This window comes from Mirounga leonina, unplaced genomic scaffold (assembly GCF_011800145.1).
Source record: "Mirounga leonina isolate KUSES-001 unplaced genomic scaffold, KU_Mleo_1.0 Mir_150, whole genome shotgun sequence".
Classification (NCBI taxonomy): domain Eukaryota; kingdom Metazoa; phylum Chordata; class Mammalia; order Carnivora; family Phocidae; genus Mirounga; species Mirounga leonina.
Genome location: NW_023270374.1, coordinates 16500433 through 16523335, shown reverse-complemented (window position 1 = coordinate 16523335; position 22903 = coordinate 16500433). Strand labels below are relative to the sequence as shown.

At 38.1% G+C, this 22903-nt stretch overlaps 1 protein-coding gene across 4 annotated transcripts in view; it reads left to right on the top strand.

Moving 5' to 3' along the window:
* Window positions 1-22903, top strand: part of PLCB1 (phospholipase C beta 1) — a 681734-nt gene that overhangs the window by 486493 nt on the left and 172338 nt on the right. For all 4 annotated transcript variants that reach the window (XM_035005857.1, XM_035005858.1, XM_035005860.1 and 1 more), the window contains exons 10-11: window positions 8697-8843; window positions 19769-19926. In XM_035005857.1, the coding sequence (XP_034861748.1) occupies window positions 8697-8843; window positions 19769-19926 (305 nt within the window). The remainder of the gene's footprint in view (window positions 1-8696; window positions 8844-19768; window positions 19927-22903) is intronic.

Here is a 22903-nt window from a genome sequence, read left to right as displayed (position 1 = left end):
GAACAGAAAACTAAAAATTACTAGACATATGAGAAAAACCTTTTTTTTTTTTTTTTTTTAAGTAGAAATAAGGAAGGGTACCTGGGTGGCTCAGTCAGTTAAGGCTGTGCCTTCAGCTCAGGTCATGATCCTGGAGTCCTGGGATTGAGCCCCATGTCCCACTCCCTGCTCAGCAGGGAATCTGTTTCTCCCTCTCCCTCTCCCCTTCCCCCTGCTCCTTCTCCCTCTCTCCCTCTCGCTCACACTCTCTCTCTCTCAAATAAATAAATAAGATATTTTTTTAAAAAAGTAGAAATAAGGAAAATATTAACTTTGGACAAAACAAAGGTTATGTAGTGAGAAGAAAAACTTTAAATATACATATATTATTTATATCCTTAGAAAGATAACAGAACATATTGCACTATTGAAAAAGAACACAATGCTATTTTTTAAAGAAATGTCAGAGAACACAAACTGTCTCTTAGATATTGAAAAAAAAGCAGGAGAAACAAAACACTAAAAGAAGTGTTGGGAAAAAAGCTGAGGAAATCTCCCAGAAAGTAGAACAAAGAAATAAAATTAAAAATAGGAGAGAGGATATATTAAAATGCAAAATTTGCCCAAATAATGTTCCAGAAAGAGAGAAAAGAGGTAATTATCATAAAGATAATTCATGAAATCCTTCAAATAAAAGGACTATAGCTTTCATACTAAAAGGGGTCAAAGAGTGCCCAGCACAGAAGATAAAGATAAACCTACACCAAAGCACAGTGTTGCAAAATTTCAGGAAACTGGGACTTAATAAGAGACTAGAAACTTCCAGAAAGAAAAATAAACAATTTTTTTTAAATAGGACACATAACTGTTTTAAGGATGGTAATCAGTAAGTCTTCAAACCTCTTTTTTTTTAAAAGATTTTATTTATTTATTTGAGAGAGAGAGAATGAGAGACAGAGAGCATGAGAAGGAAGAGGGTCAGAGGGAGAGGCAGACCCCCCGCCTAGCAGGGAGCCTGATGAGGGGGTCGATCCCAAGACCCTGGAATCATGCCCTGAGCACTTTTTTTTTTTTAACATGAAAAATTCACTCTTTTATTTTGAGAAAAAAGTTAACTTTTCATACTAACAGAACAAGATTAAAGGTAAATTTCTTAAACATTATCCAGAAAAATAACAAGATTTATGGTACACTTCTGGCCCTAATATACACAAAAGGCCATAGCCATGTCTATTCCACAGGTGCAGCTTCAGTGCTCTCCTGTTCAGGGGCAGTCTCATTGCCAGCTTCTTTTCCTTCTTTGCTTCTCTTAGATTTTTTGTGCTTGTGTCTCCTGTGACTGTCTCCTTCTTCACTTTCATGGCGATGTCTACTATTACTTTGAGATGACTTGTGTCTGGTTTCCTCTTTCTCTCTGTGTCGTCTTTCTCTGTGTTGTTCTTCTTTCTCTCGACTTGCTCTGTGGTGCTCATAGCCTCTTTCTGCATACTCCCTGTATCTGTATCATTCTTCATCACTGTTAAAAACACTTGGTGTAGGACTGTGATCACGCTCCCGCTCTCTCTTTCTGGTGCATTCTCTTTCTCTGTCCCGATCATGGTCTTGTTCGGGACAGTCGCTCAACCAACTGAGCCACCCAGGCACCCCGTCTTCAAACCTCTTAATAGCCACACTAGAAGCTAAAGGACAATGAAGCAAATTTCCCCACAAAAATTTAAAAGAAATTTTTTTCCAACCTAAAATATTATACCCAGCTAAACTAGTAATCAAGTGTGCATATCAATGAAGCCATTTTAGGCATACAAGGCTCAAAAAATTTCACACTCACGAACCCTTTCTCAGGAATCTACTGACAAATGAGATGTCATCAGGAATCTAATGACAAATGCAAAGGCTCAGCAGGGAGTCTGCTTCTTCCAGTCTTCTACCAGAAGACATGGTATACAAAAAATAAAAGAACTTCAAGTCATAAGACTCCAAAAAAGACTTCTTCAAGAAAGTGAAACTGGGAGAACATGTGTTGTGTTTGAACATATTACAAAGAACTTTAGATAACTGGTGGAGCATTTGAAGTTGGATTCGAGATATGTGCAAAGAAATTAAGCAAATGACAAAACAAGACAATTATCAACTACAGGGAAAATTTTAAATTGTGCATGGAAAGAAAAATAATTGTTGATTTACTATGTGACTCAGCCCTGAATAGAATACATAGTCATGATAATGTAAGCACTGAATACTGATCTAACTAAATTACAATGTAACTATCTCAGAAGGGTGAGAAGAATGTGTACATATGCTGTGGGGTGGAGAGAAGAAAGAGCAATACCCTCATCTCCCATGGTGGGAAGTCAAAAAATAGTACTACAAGCATATTATATATAGGGTAAATACCAAAAGTATTAACTAAAAGATTTGGAAGCATTTGCTTCTAATCAAGGGGAAATGAGGAAGCTTGTTTCTACTATCCATCATAGTAGAAGTGGTTCTGGACAGCAGCTATGAAAGAGATCTAAATTTAGAAAACAACCCTTGCCTATTGCTTGTGGACCATATTGTTTTCCCCTAGACATCTCCTGCATTAGTGTCTGTACATCAGAAGCAAATCAGTGGGGTGGCTTCTTAACTGTACCTTTGCCACTCCACCAACTGGCCACACTCAGCCTCTCCTTACTCCTTCCTTCCAAATTCAGTCCATCAGCAATTAAAATCAGCCAATTCTCCTCTATCTCCAGCCAGACTTGGGCAGCAAAATGGTAAAAGAGAAAATGGAGCAGAACTGGAACAAAATGAGTTGGACCAGAAGGTGCTTATGTTGCCAACATGAAATTAGTGAGTTTGTCTGCTAAATGAGACTCCAAATTCTTTAGCGACATGTACATTAGGACATTACCCTAAGTGAATAGAAACCTGAACTGCACATCAAAGGGCATCAAAAAGGAATTGTACATGCTATGTTTTTTTAAGTCTTGAAGGTCAGGAGACTGACACAGAGTTAGACCCTCACTAAAAATGTGTGTTGGGTCCCCCAACTTCAGGGGCAGGTTAAGGTCAAGATTTCTTGTTCTTCCTGGAGAGACTTGATCTGAAACATCTTTTCTTTGATGCCTGGAACAGGAGTTCAAGGGAGAAAGTTCTGTTGATCTAGCTTTCTAGAAGCCAATAGATAAAGGGTCAGGACCTGAGAAGGTGAGAGAACCAGTCCACCAAGCTCTTGATAGGTCATTCTTCTGTTCTAGTCTCCAGAGCTCCCTTTTGTGGACACATATCCTCCTTACTCTTAACTGTTCCTAAAAGCCATGGGATGGCCCCAGGTTTAGAGAAGGCATCAGAGTAGCTCTTACCTCGAAAATATACAAGAGCCTTTGCATGCACTTGTAAGCATGAGATAAATCCAGCTGAGGGTCACCGGACACATCACATGGTTTTAAAGCATCCCTGGAAGGTCTCATTTTGTCACAACAGGATTTCAAGACACTCGAGGAGTCTCAGTCATTGTCTGTCCCATGGGAGGGAGGGAAGCAGAAGGAGGCAGAGGTACTGTTGCTGGCCAGGACATTTGTGCAACACTGCATGACAGTTTCTTTGCAGCAAAGATATTGCTGAAAAATTATGAGATATATGAATGGCCCTTGGGGACCATCGTTTTATCATGTCACTTGCCTCTTTTATCTCTTTCAAGATCGTTTCTCCCCACTGAAGTCAGATCTTTCCACTCTTGCCTCACCAGTTTCCTTTCTCACTGATCACCAGAACTTCTGAACAAAAAAGTGTCATAGAGCAGGGTTTTCCTATTCCTTAAGGGAGTTCTATTTTTCCTACTTTAGTAGGTGCCATTATATGAGTGACATGAGCAGTTGGAAATGTACCAGTCTTGCTGGCCTTATCCTTCTGGACTTCTCTTCTTGATTTTATTCCAGAAAATTGTGGCACTGCTTTTAGTTGTGGCTTGATGTTTCCTAATGTCATCCTAATATAGGACAGTTTGTTTTAATTTAGCTAGTAGTAATCATCCCTAATATATTAAACTACTTGAACTCACTGCAGTTGAGAGGGAGAAGAGACTTAAGAGCCCATATAGTTTACCCAGCCTGTGGTTGAGGAATTTGTCCCTGATCAGTTACCGCTGACAGAAATGGAAGCTAGATTTCTTGCTCTGTTACTAATTTGTTTAGAAAAGCAATGTTTCCTACCTTAATTCTCAAGATTTTTCATTTTTCTATGCTCCTCAGTGGACCAGGAAAAAAAAATTGTAAGCAGTTTTGCAAAAACAGTACAATGTTGATGGAGAAAGGACTGATACATTTAAGTCAACAGCAATAGCAATAATCCAGCTGTAGGTTATATGCAACAAAGGAAAATCCTCTAAGAGTCTGCTTTCTGTCCCAAAGCCAGTCAGAACTATTTTTTAAGCCAATTCATTATGCCAAAAAAATCTGCATTTTTGCAAATGTACTCCTGACCCTCACGACTTATAAGCCTACTTACTCCTTATCCTTACTGTTTCATTGATTTTCTTGACTTTGATATATCTCTGCCTAGTCGTTTGATGTATCAAAAGCCTTGCATATTGGCTCCTTTATTAACAAAGCCAAGCTTTGGGGTTGAAAAGTTGCTCCCAGGTGGCTGCTTACCTGCAGTCTGCAATCATATTCTGAACTGTCCTCCAAACTCTTGCATTGTTCTTATTCAAAGTTAGGTAAATTCCTTCACTGGGGATTTTTTAATTATTTGATATAATTAATTGTAAATAGCCCTCACAAATACTAATTCACTCAACTCTTATTATTTTTTTTATTGATTTTAATCCAAACTAAAAAATTATGTTAAAATCAACTCCTATGAAATAGTAAAGGTAGGGATGATAACCAAAGGTTATGTTTAATTGACCTATAGAACATTAACCAGCTTTATATTCAATTTAGCAATATTTTTATAGATTTGAGGGGTTTTGTTTGGATACTATGCTGACACACACATATGTATGCCTTAGTGTCTCATAGCCCTCTTTGAAATAGCTTTGTCATCTTCCTGGTTTTCTCATTAATGAATTAAATATAAGTGTGACACATGTTCGTCAGCATATTGTAAAGTATAACTTGACCTTAATTATAATATCCTCGTTTGAGAAAAACAAATACATAGCTTATACACCCCCCACTTCCCTGTCCTGCACCCATAAAACACATCAAAATTAATCATAAGCGTGGCTCAGAGTTTTTCTCAGTGTAAGGCCCCAGAGGGCACTAGACACAATAAATGAGCATTGATGCTAAAGTTAACATTAGTCATCCTCACCATATTGGCATGTTTTGTTTTAATTGCTCTCTAAAGTTGCTGATCAGACCAAAGGATATTTATTCCTGCAAGATAACAGACATGACAGCCTGAGTGTCACCAGCACCATAAAAACAGTTGGTTTCGTCCCACAATATTTTATTGCTGTCGGTTCTATGCCTTCAGAAGGAGCATACACTTGTGAGTTTTCCACACTCCACAGTTCCCTGGTGTGCTCATTATTCCATCAGTCACATTACTTTTTCTTTGCTGGCCCCTAAAGACACTTGTCTTTACTGTCTGCCCTCTAAGAAATAACTGGAGTTAGAGACTGAGCTGGATGAAATTGTCATTTGCATAGGTTAAAAATGCCAAAATTAGCGGGGCGCCTGGGTGGCTCAGTCGTTGAGCGTCTGCCTTTGGCTCAGGTCATGATCCCAGGGTCCTGGGATCGAGCCCCGCATCGGGCTCCCTGCTCCGCGGGAGGCCTGCTTCTCCCTCTCCCACTCCCCCTGCTTGTGTTCCTGCTCTCGCTATCTCTCTCTCTGTCAAATAAATAAATAAATAAATAATAAATAAATGCCAAAATTAGCAATTTCATATGATTTGACCTGATCAGATCAAAGAATCAAAATGATGCTCTTCTTGGGATCTTCCAGTTTGAAATGAATTTATTTCCTATTTTGAATCACTAATCAGCCAAAAAAAAAAAAAAAAAAAAAGACTGATTTAACACCTACTGTGCACAAAGCATTGTGGTAGATTCCAGGGATGACAAAGATATAAGTGCGCATCCTGCTTTGGAGGAGTTCACGCCTGGTTTGTAAGGCATGAATGATCTTATCTTCTATGAGATTGTGAGCTCTATGAAGGCAGAGGCTGTGATTCACTGTACTTTATTTTTCTGTGGACTCATCACATGGCAGATGTTCAATGAACCCTTGTTAAACAAGACAGTAGCGAAGTGGAAGGTAATGAGAGAAGCAAGAAGGAAAGGAAAGAAGGAGGGAGGAATGGGCACTAGTTAGAGAAGCTGCCAAGATGGATGTGTCACAGAAAAAAGGAAGACTATGAAAAAATTAGGTTTTTTTTTATTTATTTCTAATGAGTTTTATACTCCAAGATAGTTTTAAAAGCCATCTATTGAAATACCTTTGACTCTAAGTGGCATTGATTTTGGTTTGTTTCCAAAATGAAAGCAGTCTGAAAGGATATATGCATTTCACCATAAATGAATTTTAAAACAAAGGCTTCAAGCACAGTAACCAAAGTGTTCTCATCAATGGTAGAGTGTTCGGAACAATCACTTTGTTAGGTGATGGTGATTTATTTGGAGGTACAAACTATGGCATCTATTAAAAATTCACACAAACAAGGGTGCCTGGTGGGTTCAGTCACTGGGGCATGTGGCACTCAATCTCGGGTATGAGTTTGAGCCCCACATTGGGTATAGAGATTACTTAAAAATAAAATCTTTTAAAAAAATTCACACAAACATAGCAGTATGAGGACCTTTATGTCCCATTTCTTATTTCTAATGCATGAAACCTTCTTAACACTTTTTCCTTTTGTCATTATTGAAATTATCAAGGTATATGTTAGAGCTGACTTTTAAGAAGTTCATAGTCAAATTATTATTCCTCTTTCCATTTGTTTAGGAAGATTTTTCTTTTTATAAAACCCAGCTCCACTCATCAAGACCCAATGACCAAATTTATTTTTTTAGTTTACTTATTCCTGGAAAATATTAAAGGCAATTTAGCTATAACGTTTCCAGAATTGGGAAAAATATTCATCAGTTATTTTGAGAAATTTATTGGATGTAAAAAGATTTACAGGGGCCCCTGCTCAGCCAGTTGTGTCTGACTCTTGATTTTGGCTTGGGCTATGATCTTGGGGGTCCCAGGACTGAGCCCCACATCGGGCTCCCTGCTCAGCGGGAAGCCTGCTTCTCCCTCTCCCACTCCCCCTGCTTGTGTTCGCTCTCTTGCTGTCTCTCTCTGTCAAATAAGTAAATAAAATCTTAAAAAAATACAAATATTATAGATTACATGACAATTTTTATCATATATTGTTCCGCTAATACAAAGGTTACTAATCTAATTAAGGTTAATCTAATAAAGTTACTAAATGATTGCAACTTCATAAAAAAATTACACACACACACCCATTTTTTTTTTTCCTGGAAGCATACACACCAAGATTGTAACAGCACCTAGGTCTGAAGAAAGAGTTAGGCATGTTTAGAAAAGTTTTAGTTTTCCTTTCTGTTCATCTCATTGCCTAATTTTTTTTCAGTGAATATATAACACTATTATGCTAATACAAAACTCTTTCAACAAGAAGAAAGAAATGCTACCCTCCAGGGTTTACAAGTAACATCTCCACTGCTCACAAATGTGCTGGAGTTTTTGAGGCTCTGAATGTTAAGGATGAAGAAACAAACTGTGGTAATGGATCAAAATAGTGAGGATGGCCTCTCTGGACATTCCATAAAGATTACTGCGATAAAGTTAAAGGATTATCTCAATATGTAGCATTAGTCACTTCAGAAATGTTACAACAAAAGCAAAAATTCTAAATAGGAGCCAAGTAAACTAAAGTGTGAGTCATATTTCTTCCATTTGAAGTAAAGTCATTCTAAATATGAAATTTAAAGACCTCCTTGTTTATGAGCGTTTGATTTTTTATTTCTAGGACAGACTCATTTGTGGTCATCTGTAGTTCCTGTTTCAGAGAAAAAGATCATTAATTGAAAACACTTCCACTTCATTTTAAATAATAAAACCACTCGTGAATAACTTTTTTTATTATAAAAGGAACATATAGGGGCACCTGAGTGGCTCTGTCGGTTAAGCGTCTGCCTTTGGCTCAGGTCATGATCCCAGGGTCCTGGGATAGAGCCCCACATCGGGCTCCCTGTTCATCAAGGGGGTCTGCTTCTCCCTCTCCCTCTGCCCCTCACCCTCCTCCTGCTCATGCTCTCCCTTGCTGTCTCTCTCTGATAAAGATAGATTTTCCTAAAATCTTTAAAAAAAAATAGTAATATATAGACAAAACAGAAAATTTGGAAATTCACTCCTAATTGTATTACCCAGAGATAAGCACTAATAACATTTAATGTCCATCCATAAAGTTGATAACCATTTTTAATTTAAAAACAAGAGATTGGTGTTTAGGTATTTAAATCCTCTGAATGTCAGTGAGGTTCATGTAAATACATTTTTCTCCAGTATCTGTGGCATTGGGAGATAACTGTTGTGAAATAACGTAATCCTTGACTATTATTATCCATGTTAAAATGCAACTGTGGCTATGGTCTTCTACTTTGGATGCACCAGAGTTTTCTGGAAAAAAAAAAAAAAAGTTCAAGCAGCATGATACCAGCAACCCATAGAATGGACTCATTCACATTCTTCTTAACTCTTCATTTCCTCCAGGACAGATATCAGTGGATGGCTTTATGCGCTATCTGAGTGGAGAAGAAAATGGAGTCGTTTCGCCTGAGAAACTGGATTTGAATGAAGATATGTCTCAGCCCCTTTCTCACTATTTCATCAATTCCTCACACAACACCTACCTCACAGGTATGAATTCATAGTTCTCTGACAATGACTTTAGCCAGTCTCACCAAATTTCACCAACCTCTACTTTCTGTTGTTCAGAAGGGAAGGTGTGTTTTCTTTCATTTCCTATGAATGCCTCTGAGAACTGAGCTCTGGGACCAGAGGTTCTGCCTGTAAGAGGCAATATCACTTCTTCACAACATATTTCTTCCCCAGTTTTTAAGTCTTCTGAAATGTATCATATCTGGTATCTTTGGGCCAATGGAATTTTTGTGTAACTGAATTTCTTCAGTGAACTTGGAAATACTACCTAGTTCTCTGGACTGTGTTCATGTACAGGAAAGTACTAAAGCATAAGCATACATAACTTACGTTCAAGGCAAATAGCTTATTTTGTTCAAGGTGGAATAGGGCTTTAGATGTAAACAAATTTAACCCTTAATGACAGCCTATACTTCGTTGTAAATACTATAATAATGGAGGAAAAAGCAACAGTGTGCTTCCAAATGTGATCCTAAATTGAGCATCGCCATGGTTTTTAGCAGATTATTAAATAGAAATGCAAGGGGCGCCTGGGTGTCTCAGTCAGTTAAGCACCTGCCTTTGGCTCAGGTCATGATCCCAGGGTTCCACGATGGACTCCCTGCTCAGCGGGGCGTCTCCTTCTCCCTCTCCCTCTGCTCCTCCCCCTGCTTGTGTTCTGTCGCTTGTGCTATCTTGCTCGCATTCTCTCTCTCTCAAATAAATAAATAAAATCTTAAATAAATAAAAAAATAAATAGAAAAACATGAAAATCCATATATACATACATATCATCTCAACTTAGTTTAAAATTAACATTTTTAATAAATACAGATTTTAATAAAGCTAAAAGCGTTTTTATAATCAAAATACATTTCTTGCAGAATACTTTTTGTATGGCAGATTTCTAATTACCAGCCTTGAAAAGACTTTGTAAAGGATCTATGCTAAAAAAAAAAAAAAAGACTTTTTAAAAAACCATGTCACTCTCCTACTTCCAACACTCCATTACCCAAATTAATATAAGATAGCCAGACTTGAAGACCCACAATGCAACCAAAGTCTCATTTGGTATGTGTAAGTTGTAGTTGCCCCCCATGCCTTGGGAGAGGCTTAGACGCGCCCATGGCTCCTTGCCTAGGGGCATGTGGTTTGTGTTGCAGGGTAAACCAGCAAAACTATGAACATAATGACAAGGGAGATCCAGGCACTGTATATTCAGGGGTGTCCAAGAGTATCTCACAGATTTGGTTATATGGCAGATAAGCAGTTCTTTCATCTAAATTCCTTAAGGAGATCCATTCATCCCAGTACAAATGTATGTTTTATTGGTATCAAATCGGGCATTGGCCTGGTATCCCACACTTGGTGAAAAAATAGCTTAGAATAAAAATGACCTTTTGACAGGGAGAACAAAGTAGCCTCCTGACAGTGAGAGTGGGCTGTCTCAGGATGCTTTCATATAATCTGAGAGCATCTAATCAGAACCACATAGTCTGAGTTCTGGTCAGTCAAAGTGCAACTTGTACATTCTTCATAAAAACTGGGTGGCTCTCAGGCTACTCACAGCCCATTTTGTTTCAATTGACATTATCTACAGGGAGAGATGCATACCAAAAACTAACTGGATTCATGTTTGGTTCATTTTAAACTCTATTCCTGTCATTTCTTGTTGCATAACAAATCACTTGAAAATTCAGTGGCATAAAACACCCACCATATTATTTTGATCCATTTTCTGTATGTCAAGAATTCAGATAGGGCACAAGAGGAGATGGTTTCTCTCTCTTTCCTGGTGTCTTGGGCTTCAGCTGCCAAATAAGTGCCCGGGGGTAATGCAAACACATTGGGTGCTGGAATCATCTGGATGCTTCTCCAACATGTCTGGAACTTGAGCTCAGTTAGGACTCCTGATCTTTTTGCCTATAAGAGGCCTCACCATGTAGCTTGGGCTTCCTCACAGCATGGCACTCCAGGGTAGGTAGACTTCTTACCTGGCAGGTCATGGCTGCAACAACAAATGTCCCAAAGAACAAGAAGGAAGCTTAATTGCCTTATTTTACTTCACCTCTAAAGTTCTGTTTGGTCACTTCTTTATCAGTCACAAACCTACCTAGATTCAAAGGGAGAAAACACACACCATTGCTCTCATTGGGAGGAGTGTCAAAATATTTTTAATTTTTTATCTTCTCGGGGCACCTGGGTGGCTCAATCATTAAGCATCTGCCTTCAGCTCAGGTCATGATCCCAGGGTCCTGGGATCGAGCCCTGCATCAGGCTCCCTGCTCCGCGGGAAGCCTGCTTCTCCCTCTCCCACTCACCCTTCTTATGTTCCCTCTCTCGCTGTGTCTCTCTGTCAAATAAATAAACAATAAAAAAATAAATAAACAAATAAATAAACAATCAAATAAATAAACAATAAAAAATAAATAAAAAATTATCTTCTCAGGGAAATCTTAATCTTATTTGGTACCATTGACCAATTTGGCATTCTGGTGAAATCTATGAACCCTTCTAAGAGTAGTGTTAAATGCATAAAATAAAATATATAGGATGAAAGAAGAGATAATTTCCAACAAAATATTTTTATCAAATATTAAAAAATAAATCTGTGATAAAATAATATGTATTTATATGAGCACAATTTAAATACTAGCATAAAGAATATGATATGACTCTTTGCAACAATGGAACATGATATGAAAATATCTGTGATTTCTCCTCACATCAGAGTCACAGTTCTGCTTGTACTGTTGTGATTTGTGACCTGCATTTATAACTGAAGAGATTATTAAATTTTACATAGAGGTTTAAATTAAAGACATAATCTTTTTTCTCATCCAAGTTTGAGGAAGTCGACAACCTCAGTTAAGATCTTTCACTTGATAATGTCCTAAACAATATAACTGTAATGACTGGCAAATGATGGCATCTTGCATTTATCATATACTTAGGACCACAAGATTCTTAAAATACATAAATACATGTTCAGCTAAATTTTGGACATAGTATGTGGTTTCATCTGCTTGGAAGTCATGATATGCAGTAATTTTACCAATAGTCCTTTTTAACTCCAAAAATTCCTTCCAAATGATGTGTTTATATTCATTAGTATCTATATTATTTTTCATATAATAAATGAGGCAATGGTAGCAAAATGATTGAATAATAAGACTGATTGGATACACAGTCTATTCGTTTTATTTTCTCTCAGAATATATTCTTTCTGCTTATCTTTATGGATTTATGATTTTTAGATTTTATGTAGGTTCACCAACCACAGCCACTGTTCTCTTTTTGATACTCAAATTGTCTCAGCTTTGGTCTATGGGACCATTTTTTAGGCTGACTTCTATAGTCTCTTGACATGACCCATTGCTCTTTGAAAATGTCCTTTCTTTCTGGCACATAAAGATCTTCAGGCTCACCTTGTTCCTTTCTGCACCACCATGGAATCAGACTTTTCCCCCAAATGACCTCTGGTTTCCTTCAGTGGAAAAAAAAAATTGTATGTGTAACAGCAATTTGAACGCCGTACCTTGGAACATTGTTTCTGGACCGTTTCAGTGAACAAAGCAAGAAAAGATACATTTGTGTCTGAACTGTGCCAGTTCACAGAACTATCTTCATTCCTATCTTCTAATTTATTTAAATTCCTGATTCTATAACTGTGCTTTCTTTATTAATCTTGATACCTATGAAATTATACATAATTAATTCATTTGCTTTACTAATAACACAATAATAGCTCCAAGAAAATTATTTGGTATCAGGAGGAACAGTAAAACTACAGAATACTGTTCAGTTTTTCTCTGCAATTCCTTTTTGTTGTTTTTAACTGCATTTCATTAAGGACTCAGTCCAGCGAATTTCTTCCAGAGTCACTCATTCACCTTTCCTCTGAATAACTTGGTAAGCACAGATGTGTTTGAAGATTTGGCTTCATTGTGTTGGCTTGGTTTTGGGGTGTTAGCATATTAATAGCTAATAGTTATCAGTAGTTGGAGTTTTCAGCTATTAGGAAAGAAGGGTCTACTCTCTTTTTTGATGAAGAAAGAGCTCAAATAGCTGTCTCCAATTTCAGTACAAAGGTTTCATACCACCACCACCTGATACACATGATTTCTGACCAAGTAAACCAATTCTCGCTCCAGTTATTCAATTTCTCGTAGTATTAGAATCACATATTTTCAAATATTTAGGTTTCAAACTCTGTTTTCTATGTAAACCATGTTCTGATCTTTATGGGCTTTTTTTTTTTTTTAACTTGCTCACTTTTCTGAGCCATATATTATTTTACTGAGGTTTGCCTTATATAAATCCACATTTTCACAATATCACCTTATCCCAATACCAGTCAAAATTTTTCATTTTCCTACAGGGGATTAAAAAGAAGATTCCATAAACAAACTGAGGGTTGCTGGAGTGGTGGGGGGTAGGAGGGATGGGGTGGCTGGGTGATAGACACTGGGGAGGGTATGTGCTGTGGTGAGCGCTGTGAATTGTGTAAGACTGTTGAATCACAGACCTATAGCTCTGAAAAAAATAATAGATTATATGTTTTTAAAAAAGAAGAAGAAGGTAGCGGGAGGGGAAGAATGAAGCGGGGGAAATCGGAGGGGTAGACGAACCATGAGAGACGATGGACTCTGAAAAACAGAGTTCTAGAGGGGAGGGGGGTGGGAGGATGGGTTAGCCTGGTGGTGGGTATTGAGGAGGGCACATTCTGCATGGAGCACTGGGTGTTATGCACAAACAATGAATCATGGAACACTTCATCTAAAACTCATGATGTAATGTATGGGGATTAACATAAGAATAAAAAGAAAAGTGATCATAAAAAAAAAAAAAGAGTTAAGTGCTCCATCAGATTTTGTTGTTGTTGAGACAATTGAAATATATATACTTTAAAACAAAATTAAATATGTCAAATTAAAAAAAAAAAGAAGTTTCCATATTATTAACCAAAAAAAAAATGTACATATAAATTCTAATACAGGCTCTGGATGTTTTGTCTGAAACTCTCTTTTGACTTATTGGTAAAATGTAGTTTTACTTCATATGATATTATTAGTATCCTTACTTTAATTATAGATAAGCCTAATGTAGAACTCTAATGTAGAAGTCTCCCAGAGGCCTTTGGGTAAAATATAAACATTGATGATATAGAAATTCAAACTTCCCAAAGCCAATTAATGATATTATGAAATAAAGTTATAACCGATGTATAACCCAGTAGAAACCAATTAAGTGTTAAAATCAATACCCAGGAAATGAGATTTTGTATTTTCTAGGCATTTCCAGAACAAGTAGAAATTTTTTTCTGTAGAAATGTTATTTCATATAAAGGGTATTTGATGGAAAAAGGAGTTTCCCTACTCAAATGAGTTTTTAAAATGCTAGGTACAAAGGTTGGCATCTATTGCAGTATGTTTTGAATATAGGGAAAAAGCTTATAGATTCACAATCATTAAGGTTATGATCAACCCTCTTCCCCCACTGTCACCACCCTACTTGTTTTCCTGGAGCACATTATGAACTAGTATTCCTGAGAAATGCTAGTCTGGATTCAAATAAGGAGGATTGTGATATTTGGAATGTTGTCTTTCGAGCATTCAAAGGAACTATAAAAATTAAATAGACAGTATGAAAACCAATCAATTGAGCAAGTGTTATTATTATTATGTCTATTTCTTTACTCATTATTGCCCCTTTGTTGACCATCAAGATGCCCAAAAGGAAAAATAAATAGGATCATTGAGAGAAATGTAGAACTGTGCAGAACAAGTTGATTTTTAATTATGATGGTCATTTTTCTAGGGTTTTGGATAGTCTTGGCAGTATATCAAGTAGTGATTATGTTTTAAATTATTGTTTTTCCTTGAGGAATCCACCCTTATGACTCAAAACAGAATTCTCTCAGGACAGAACAGTATGCACTCATTTCATCCTATACTTCTTCAGCTCTTCATAAATCTTCCCATATTCCAACCCATTTGGGAGATAATGGCTCCAAATTCATGGACAAAGCAAAGTAGTGTATCTCTGAATAATTAACATCCTCATTCAGCTTAGAAAAAAAATAGGTTTGAGATTTTTGTTATCCTCTGATGAATTAAATCATCTGATTGAATGTATCAAATAATTATACAACTCCTCTTCTCGCATATATGCTCTGGACTGCAGAAAAGTTCTAGAAATAATTCAAGGCATAGTTTTACCCTTGTCTGTACCCTTGTACACCCAGACTGAGCGTCACTCTCTGCTTTCCCATCTCTCCGACCCTTTTAACCCTTAGCGTAGGTACCCTTTTATAACTTAGTTTTGGTTTAAAACACACGCAAACCTATGAAAGTTAAGTGGTAGAATAGAAAGAGATCACATTTAGCAAATAGACCACATTCAAATCTTCCTTTAAGTAAATTAACTCTTCTAAGCCTTAGTTTCTTCATTTGTAAAATGAAGGTAAATTGAGACAGCCAGAATATTTTTGGCCATAAGTAATAGGATACTGTTACTTAATGACTTAAATGTTAAGGAATTTATTACCAATCACAGCAAGAAGTCCAGAAGCAGACTGGTTGAGGGTTGATTAAATCAAAAATTCACTGATGTCATCAGAGACCCAGACGCTTTCTGTCTCTTTGCTCCCCTTATGGTTGCAAGATGCTTGGGCACCCTGAGCATTGCCTCCCTATGAAATAAGAGCCACACGTGGCATAGGGCTGGTCCCTGTCTTGTGGTCCTTTGTACAAGTGAGGCACCTCCCCACCCTGTAGCCTTCCCTTTATGGTCTAATAGACATAGCCCAGAGCTACACCACACGGCAATGCCCACATTAATCACTAATGTGGGCCACAGAACTCCTGTGCATGAGTAGGAAGAATTAAGATTTACCCCAGGACTGAGGAGGGGATCCTGAAGCATATCAGAACCTTAATTAAATAGAATCTAAACAGAATTCCATTGGTGAGGAGAAAGAGAAAGAAGAGAAAGAAATGGAAAACAGAAGTGCAAGGTTGGGGTGAGAGTTTAAACTCCTGGCGCATGAGAACATCTCCTTAATGTGTACTTACCTACCTGCCTAGATGGGTAAGGGTAAGGAATAGGTCTCATGTCAGTTTTGCATCCCCAGGAACCAGTGTTTTGCCTCCCACAGAGGACGTGTTTGGGAACGAGCACAGGCCCTAGTGTGAGGCTTCTATAATCAGTAAGGCATATGCTGAAAGTTTCTTCCCCACTTTCTCACCTAAGCTGCCTTACAGCAATTGGATACATGTTGAAGACAACTTCATGTTCTCCCTGGGGCAGTTGGCAGATAGTATGGGAGAGACGTCAGGTCAAACTCATGCCCCTAGAAACGGTCAAGATGAATAACACATCCTTTATATTTTGGACAGTTTCCTCAACTGTAACTGTGGGATTAGGTGACCTGAATGGCTGACACAGCTTTGAGAGCAAAGGAGAAATAGTTCCCATCTCCATTTATTGAAGGAGCTACTGTTTATTGAAGAAGGCCACTAAATTAACAAATGCATCACGTTCCGGAAACTTTTTGCATGGAGGTTGAAAAGAAGACAATACATAATGATAACTGTAAATATAGACAATATCTCAGAAGCCTGTGTCAATAGAGGGGTTGTTACTTTCAATTTTCTGGTCTCTTCCATCCATGGATGCCTTGGGTAATCTTAGACAAAGACATTGGATGTAGCCAACTGACCAAAATGAATGCAGTCAAGTGAGCAGTTGCAGAGCTATGACTTGGGGCAGTATTAAGAATTAATCTGAGATGGAGCTTTGGCTCCCAAGTTCAATCATGGACTTGGAATGTACTCCAGAGGGTATTCACAGCCAGGCAGAGGTGAGGTCAGATACTAGTTTCAGAAATAACAAGGGTTGAGGGACTCATGACATATCATTAATCCCAACCCCAGGCAATTCCCTGGCCCCAGAAGCTATATTTATTGGAAGTAATCAAATGGAAATATAATGGGTGGGTGGGATATAATAATGAGGAGTTAGGAATGTTAGGGAAGAAAAATAAACTAGGTTTGAGGATTTATGCAGAAAAGGAGGAAATAATGGAGAATATTAATACCTATTTGGGAAAAAAAACCTCCATAAATGAAGGAAAACACACAGGAAACCTAACATACATGCCAAAGAATAGGACAATTTTGGGTAAATGTGAGTTTTCTTAAAATATTCTTTCTTTGGGAGACTTCCATTTCTAATAAAGAGTATTCATTTTAAAATTGAACAACCGTTGATTTTGGAAAGATTCTTTTGGGCTTAGGTGTTGGGCAATAAACACAACATAGACACTCTCTCTCTCTCTCTCTCTCTCTCTCTCATCTTCCATTTTTTTAGTGTTTTTTTCTTCAAATTCCTTTGCATCTCATAAACCCAACCCCATGCCTTACCGTGTCTTTAAAAACATTAACTGATCAACATTCAGAAGTGGCACCAAATTCCTCTTATTCTTTGAATGATTAAAAAAAAATTGCATGCAAATCAAAAGAAATGTTTCTAGAAATTTTTTGAATCTTGTATGACTGAAACTCTAGGATGGATTAGGCATTTATCTACTTCATTCTACCATTAAACTTTATCTAGCTTATAAATCCATGGCAACTTCCCTACTGAAGTTAGAAATGCTCAACCACCAATTAGTGAAATAGACTCCAGAAACCTTGATGGTAGTGCAGTCAGTAATACACTTAGACAATTTTCTAGATAGTACACAAGAAAATCTTCTCTACTCTTTAATAACGTACAATTTTCTGCAGGAGCTAGGATTTTTAATGAGTTAACCAAACATTATTTGAATCCTTCACTTCCTTTAGCTAAAGTAGCCCTCCCTTAAGCTTAAAAATCACATAAATTACTACCTTTTCTCCTCACTCTCACTGTCCCCTCCCCCTTTTCTACTGCAGGAGAGACCTTTATTACAACAAACTTTGAGGCAATTATAGATGGCAAATTGATTATCTAGCATCAGGAACTTTCTAGATTACTTTGTCAGCATTTCTTCTTTCGCAAACACATTTGTGTGTTTAAAATGCCCTATTTTTTCAGCAGAGAAAAGTGATTATGGAAACCTACTTAATCAGCCTTTCATGCATTTACTAGGGCTCTGTAAAACTCAAGAATGTCATCCTTTTGTTATGCTGATGTTTGGGTGTTGTGACATGCATATAAAAATAAAATTAAGCCAACAGGCTTAATCCCATTTTCTTTGTCCTGTATGTCTCCACCAGGCAGACCTTGTCTATTTCAAAGTCATTTTGACAGTTTTCATCAGTATGTCATTTTTTTAACTATTTACAGAATGATGGAGACTTAATAGAGTAGAAATCAGAGAAAATCTTTAATGTGAAAAACCAATAACTTCCATCTGTGTGTTGATGGTGGGCCTGTCTTGAAAGTTATTTATTATTAATCTTTAAAAAATAACTTATCAAGAAGTGAGTACCTTCCAATAACTACTTAAATGAAATAGGAAGAGTTTGGCTTCCATTCCTGCCCTCAGACTTCACAAATGCCTTGATTATTACAATTCTTACCACTTTACTAGAGGATTTCAGTTCTGTTCACAAAGGTTTTAAATTTTGAGGAAGTATATCTATATTTTTTTTCTCTGTTGCTTGTTTTTGGTGTCGTATCTACAAAACCATTGTCTAATCCAGGTCACAAAGATTTACCCCTATGTTTTCTTTTAAGAGTTTCATAGTTTTATGTCTTATATTTGGGAGCTTAATCTATTTTGGGTTAACTTTTTTTTTTGTTTATGATGTGAATGGGGATCGAACTTCATTATTTTGCATGTGGCTATCCAGTTGTCCTAGCACCATTTGTTGAAAATATGATGCTTTCTGCAATGAATTGTCTTGGCACCTTTGTTGTAAATCAACTGATGATAAATGTGAAGGTTTATTTCTGTACTCTCAGTTCTATTCCATTGATCTGTATGTCTGTCCTTGTGCCAGTAACACACTGTCTTGTAGTTTTGTAGTTAAGTTTTGAAATCGGGAAATGTACGTCCTCCAACTTTGTTCTCATTTTTCAAGGTTGTTTTGGCCATTTGGGGTCCCTTACATTTCTGTAGGAATTTTAGAATCAGCTTAATTTACGTTAAAAAGCCAACTAGGAGCTCAATAGGAATTGAACTTGCAAATAAATTTGGGCAGCAGTGCTATCTTAGCAACATTGTCTGTTGTCTGTTCCATGAACATGGTTTGTCTTTCCATTTATTTAGGTCTTCTTTAATTTTTTTTAACCCTGCTTTATATTTATTAGAGAATATGTTTATCACTTTTTTGGTTACATTTAAATCTATTCCTACAAATGTATTCCACTTTTGAAAAGAGAATGTTTAACTTTTCTAAGCATTTGTGCCTTGGACAAACATGACAGTATGGTTGATCTATAACAGAATAGCCTTAAAGACTCAGACTAAAAGACTGAGTTTTGAGTTATAATCCTGGAACTTCCACTTACCAGCTTTGGAAACTTGGGCACATGAGCTGCTCTCTGCCATTTTCATTATCTGAAAATAAATATTTAAAAAATAAACGTAGTTACACAAGAGAGGTTTTTACGAAGATTAAATGTAATAATACATGTAAAGTTAGAAGAACTATACTTGGCGCAGGGTAAGCAGTTAGGAAAGATAAGTTATTGTTATTGTTACAATGCTCTTTTTCTTCTACTTTTCTCTTCCCTAAAACTACTGTTAGGCAGCCACAATTAGATTTGGGATTATGCCACTAACTTCTGGTATGTTGAGGCAGATGGTTGAGACCAACTACACAAGTTCCTGAACTCTTTATTCTCCCATTGTTGAAAAGATTTTTTAGGAAGCCACCAATGTCTTCCTTGCTTTGTAGGATTCTAAGGATCATTTTGTTGGTGTTTTACAGCTGGCCAGTTGGCTGGAAACTCCTCTGTCGAGATGTATCGCCAAGTGCTCCTGTCTGGTTGTCGCTGTGTGGAGTTGGACTGCTGGAAGGGACGGACTGCTGAAGAGGAACCAGTCATCACCCATGGGTTCACCATGACAACTGAAATATCCTTCAAGGTAGAGTGAATGAATATTGCTAACAGAAGAAACCAGGGAGACCTGAACCCTTTTAGGTAAAGCCTCCTAAGGTAGAAAGTCCCAGTGGTTATAATTAAGTCCATAGGCTATTAATCATTTTTGCAATTTCAGAGGCTAAAATTTAGTAGTGTATTTGTGGGTAATTAGCATCATGTCGTAGGGAGCTGTGGTGTTTCAGAAAAAGTGCCTTAGAGAGGACTTACAGGATTTGGGCTTATATTAGGTGATTTGGGGGAGGGTTCAAGAAAGTAAGGTTTTGCTATAGATTGGGTACTATCAATAAGCAGAAATAATCCTGTGACTAGGTATCTTAATAAATCCTATCTAGGAGGTAAGATTAAAGCTGTAACTGATAAAGAGCTTCAGTCATTCTTATTAGCCAGGAATGAGGATATGTTTGGTCATCTCTTTTCTCTTTCCACACAAGGCTCCATCCTACATCGTAAAGGGCCTAACATTCATGCATGTCGACATAGACGCCCAAATATCCAAGTTATGTTCACATCCCCTGAAAAGAGCCATCCCCAGGAGCTTGGAATCATTTGGGTAGGGGAAATCTGGGTCTCTAGGGACCCAGAGAAAAATCTAGGAAGAGGATATGTGAGCTATAGGGGAAATGTGTTTTTTACTGACTCAGGCTTTTCACCTGTCTGGAAGTAAACCAGAAGAGAAGGGCTAGAGGACAACCTCTAGAGCACAAATCCCAAGGCATGAGCCCCATTACCTGTGTTACCTGGGTCTCAGGACAGAACTGGCTCTGGGTCACTAACTCTTGCCCTAAGCAACCAAGGAAACAGTCCAAGTATGTGGATAGCTAAGGTAGAGGGAGGAACAAGGCCATTGAAAAACAAGGCCTCATTCTGGCTGAGAGGCCAAAATGTTGGATGAATTATATATTAATGTCCCCAAGATTGTTGACAAAGCTTTGGATGAAGAAGACAGTGAGGCACTTGCCAAAGTCTTTGCCGAATGAGGGGGAGCTCAGTAAATGGCACAAGAGAGGAAGTGGTAAAATCTGGTTGGAGTGCCTTATGAGAACTAGGAACTCAAAAATAGCATTGGGAGAAAAAAAAAAACCCACTCCCCAGTTTTTGGCCCCAAGGCACCTGGGATGTGAGAAAATAAACAGCTATCACTCAAGAGAGCATCAAAAGAGAAGCAGGATTGTCAAGGGACAGGCTGATTTCAATTGAGATAAATGGATTTCCTGATCAAAGGTACCATATTTGACAGTAATAAAAATGCGTTCAGAATTGCTATCATTAGCACCTTAAAATATGTTCACTATGTTGTGTCTAGGGAATTTGACTTTTCATGATTTCTTAAACTTAGGCTACAACACAGTAATTAGAGATACATAGCACCCTTCACTAAATTTTACAACAAAGTTTAATATGAAGGTGACCTTAATCCCGATCAAATCCTTACATTTATATCTATACCTGAAAGGGAGTACTCAAGTTCTTTTGGTTTTCTTTAATGGAAAAATCAATGGGTTTTTGTTTCATTTCCATAGTCCCCCTCTCTCCCAGCTCCTGCCATTGTCCTTTGTCAGCTCTCTAAATACCAACCCCTAACCTCGCTGGGATCTTTTTTTTTTTTTTCCACTGGGCTCTTTAAGAAAAGGTAGGGCCCAGGTGACCCTGGTGTGGAGAGAGTGCAGTTTGGGCTCATCTGGCTGTTGATGGATGGAGATAATCCTGGGAAGGGAGACACCACATCCTGATGGAGCCACTCCTGCACTAAGGGACTGAAGGCCCTGTGAATTGACCCAGTACCAGGAGGGCCCTCCCATCCCCTGCTCATGGTCCCCTCAGAGTCCATATGGGGAGCAATTATATATTCTTTTTTTTTTTAAGATTTTATTTATATATTTATTTGAGAGAGAGAGAACAAGTAGTGGGGAAGGGCAGAGGGAGAAAGAGAGAGAAGCAGACCCTCCGCTGAGTAGGAAGCATGACACAGGGCTCAATCTCAGGACCCAGAGACCATGACCTGAGCCAAAGGCAGCCGCTTAACTGACTGGGCCACCCAGGCATCCTGCAATTATATATTCTTGAAAATTTGTAATCCTCAAGGTCCTTTGAGTTCTGGGGTAGGGCAAGGGAGGGGTAGGTGGAGAGATAAACACCAAGCGCATTCTAAGGCATATTTATTTTATGTGGAGCATTGGCTTCTTGATCTCAGCCACCAAGTCAACTTAGAGTGACTTTCCCTGGACACTTGTCTATACAATCGGTTCTTCAGTCACATTTGTGATCCCAGAGTCACAGGCTGATTGGACATCTCTTCCTGGGCTGGGGAAGCATAACTTCACCGCATCCACACATTTGTGGACAGATGTAGAAACTAGAAGACTAAATCTAGCCCAGAATACTGCTTCCTTTCTCTGCCTGCCAGTGGGGGGTGGGGGGTGGCCAAAGGGAGCAGGAAACTCATCTCCCAAATGGTTGGTTTGTCCAGCCATGCTTCTTGCTAATGCGCATTTGCAGGATGGATTATTCTTGCAAAGATGTAGGTGGGTGGTGGTGGTGGTAGACTAGGATGGCTGTGGATGGTAGAAATGTCAACCTGTTTTGTGGACAAATACAGAAAGTAGGAATTCTCTGCATCAAGACTAGGACTGAGGTGAAGCTTAGTGCGGCACCTCACATGCAAAATTTAAGGAGGCACTTGCTCTCGGTGTCATGTACATGCAGAGTTGGTACCCAAGGATGAGTGTCTCTTTACCTTTTGCACTTAGACCCCTCCCTTGCCTCACCACAGTCCCAGCTTGCTCTGCATGGTTATCGGCACAGAGTCTGCTTTTCCAGAAACCACTGTGTATGTGAATTTGGAAGAAAGGGTAAGAAGAGAAATGGGGGACAAGATCCTGTGTGATCCACCCCCTGTTACCCCTTTCCCCCTCACTCACTTGGCTACAACTCCACTGGGCTCTGCTGTTCCTTTTTAAATT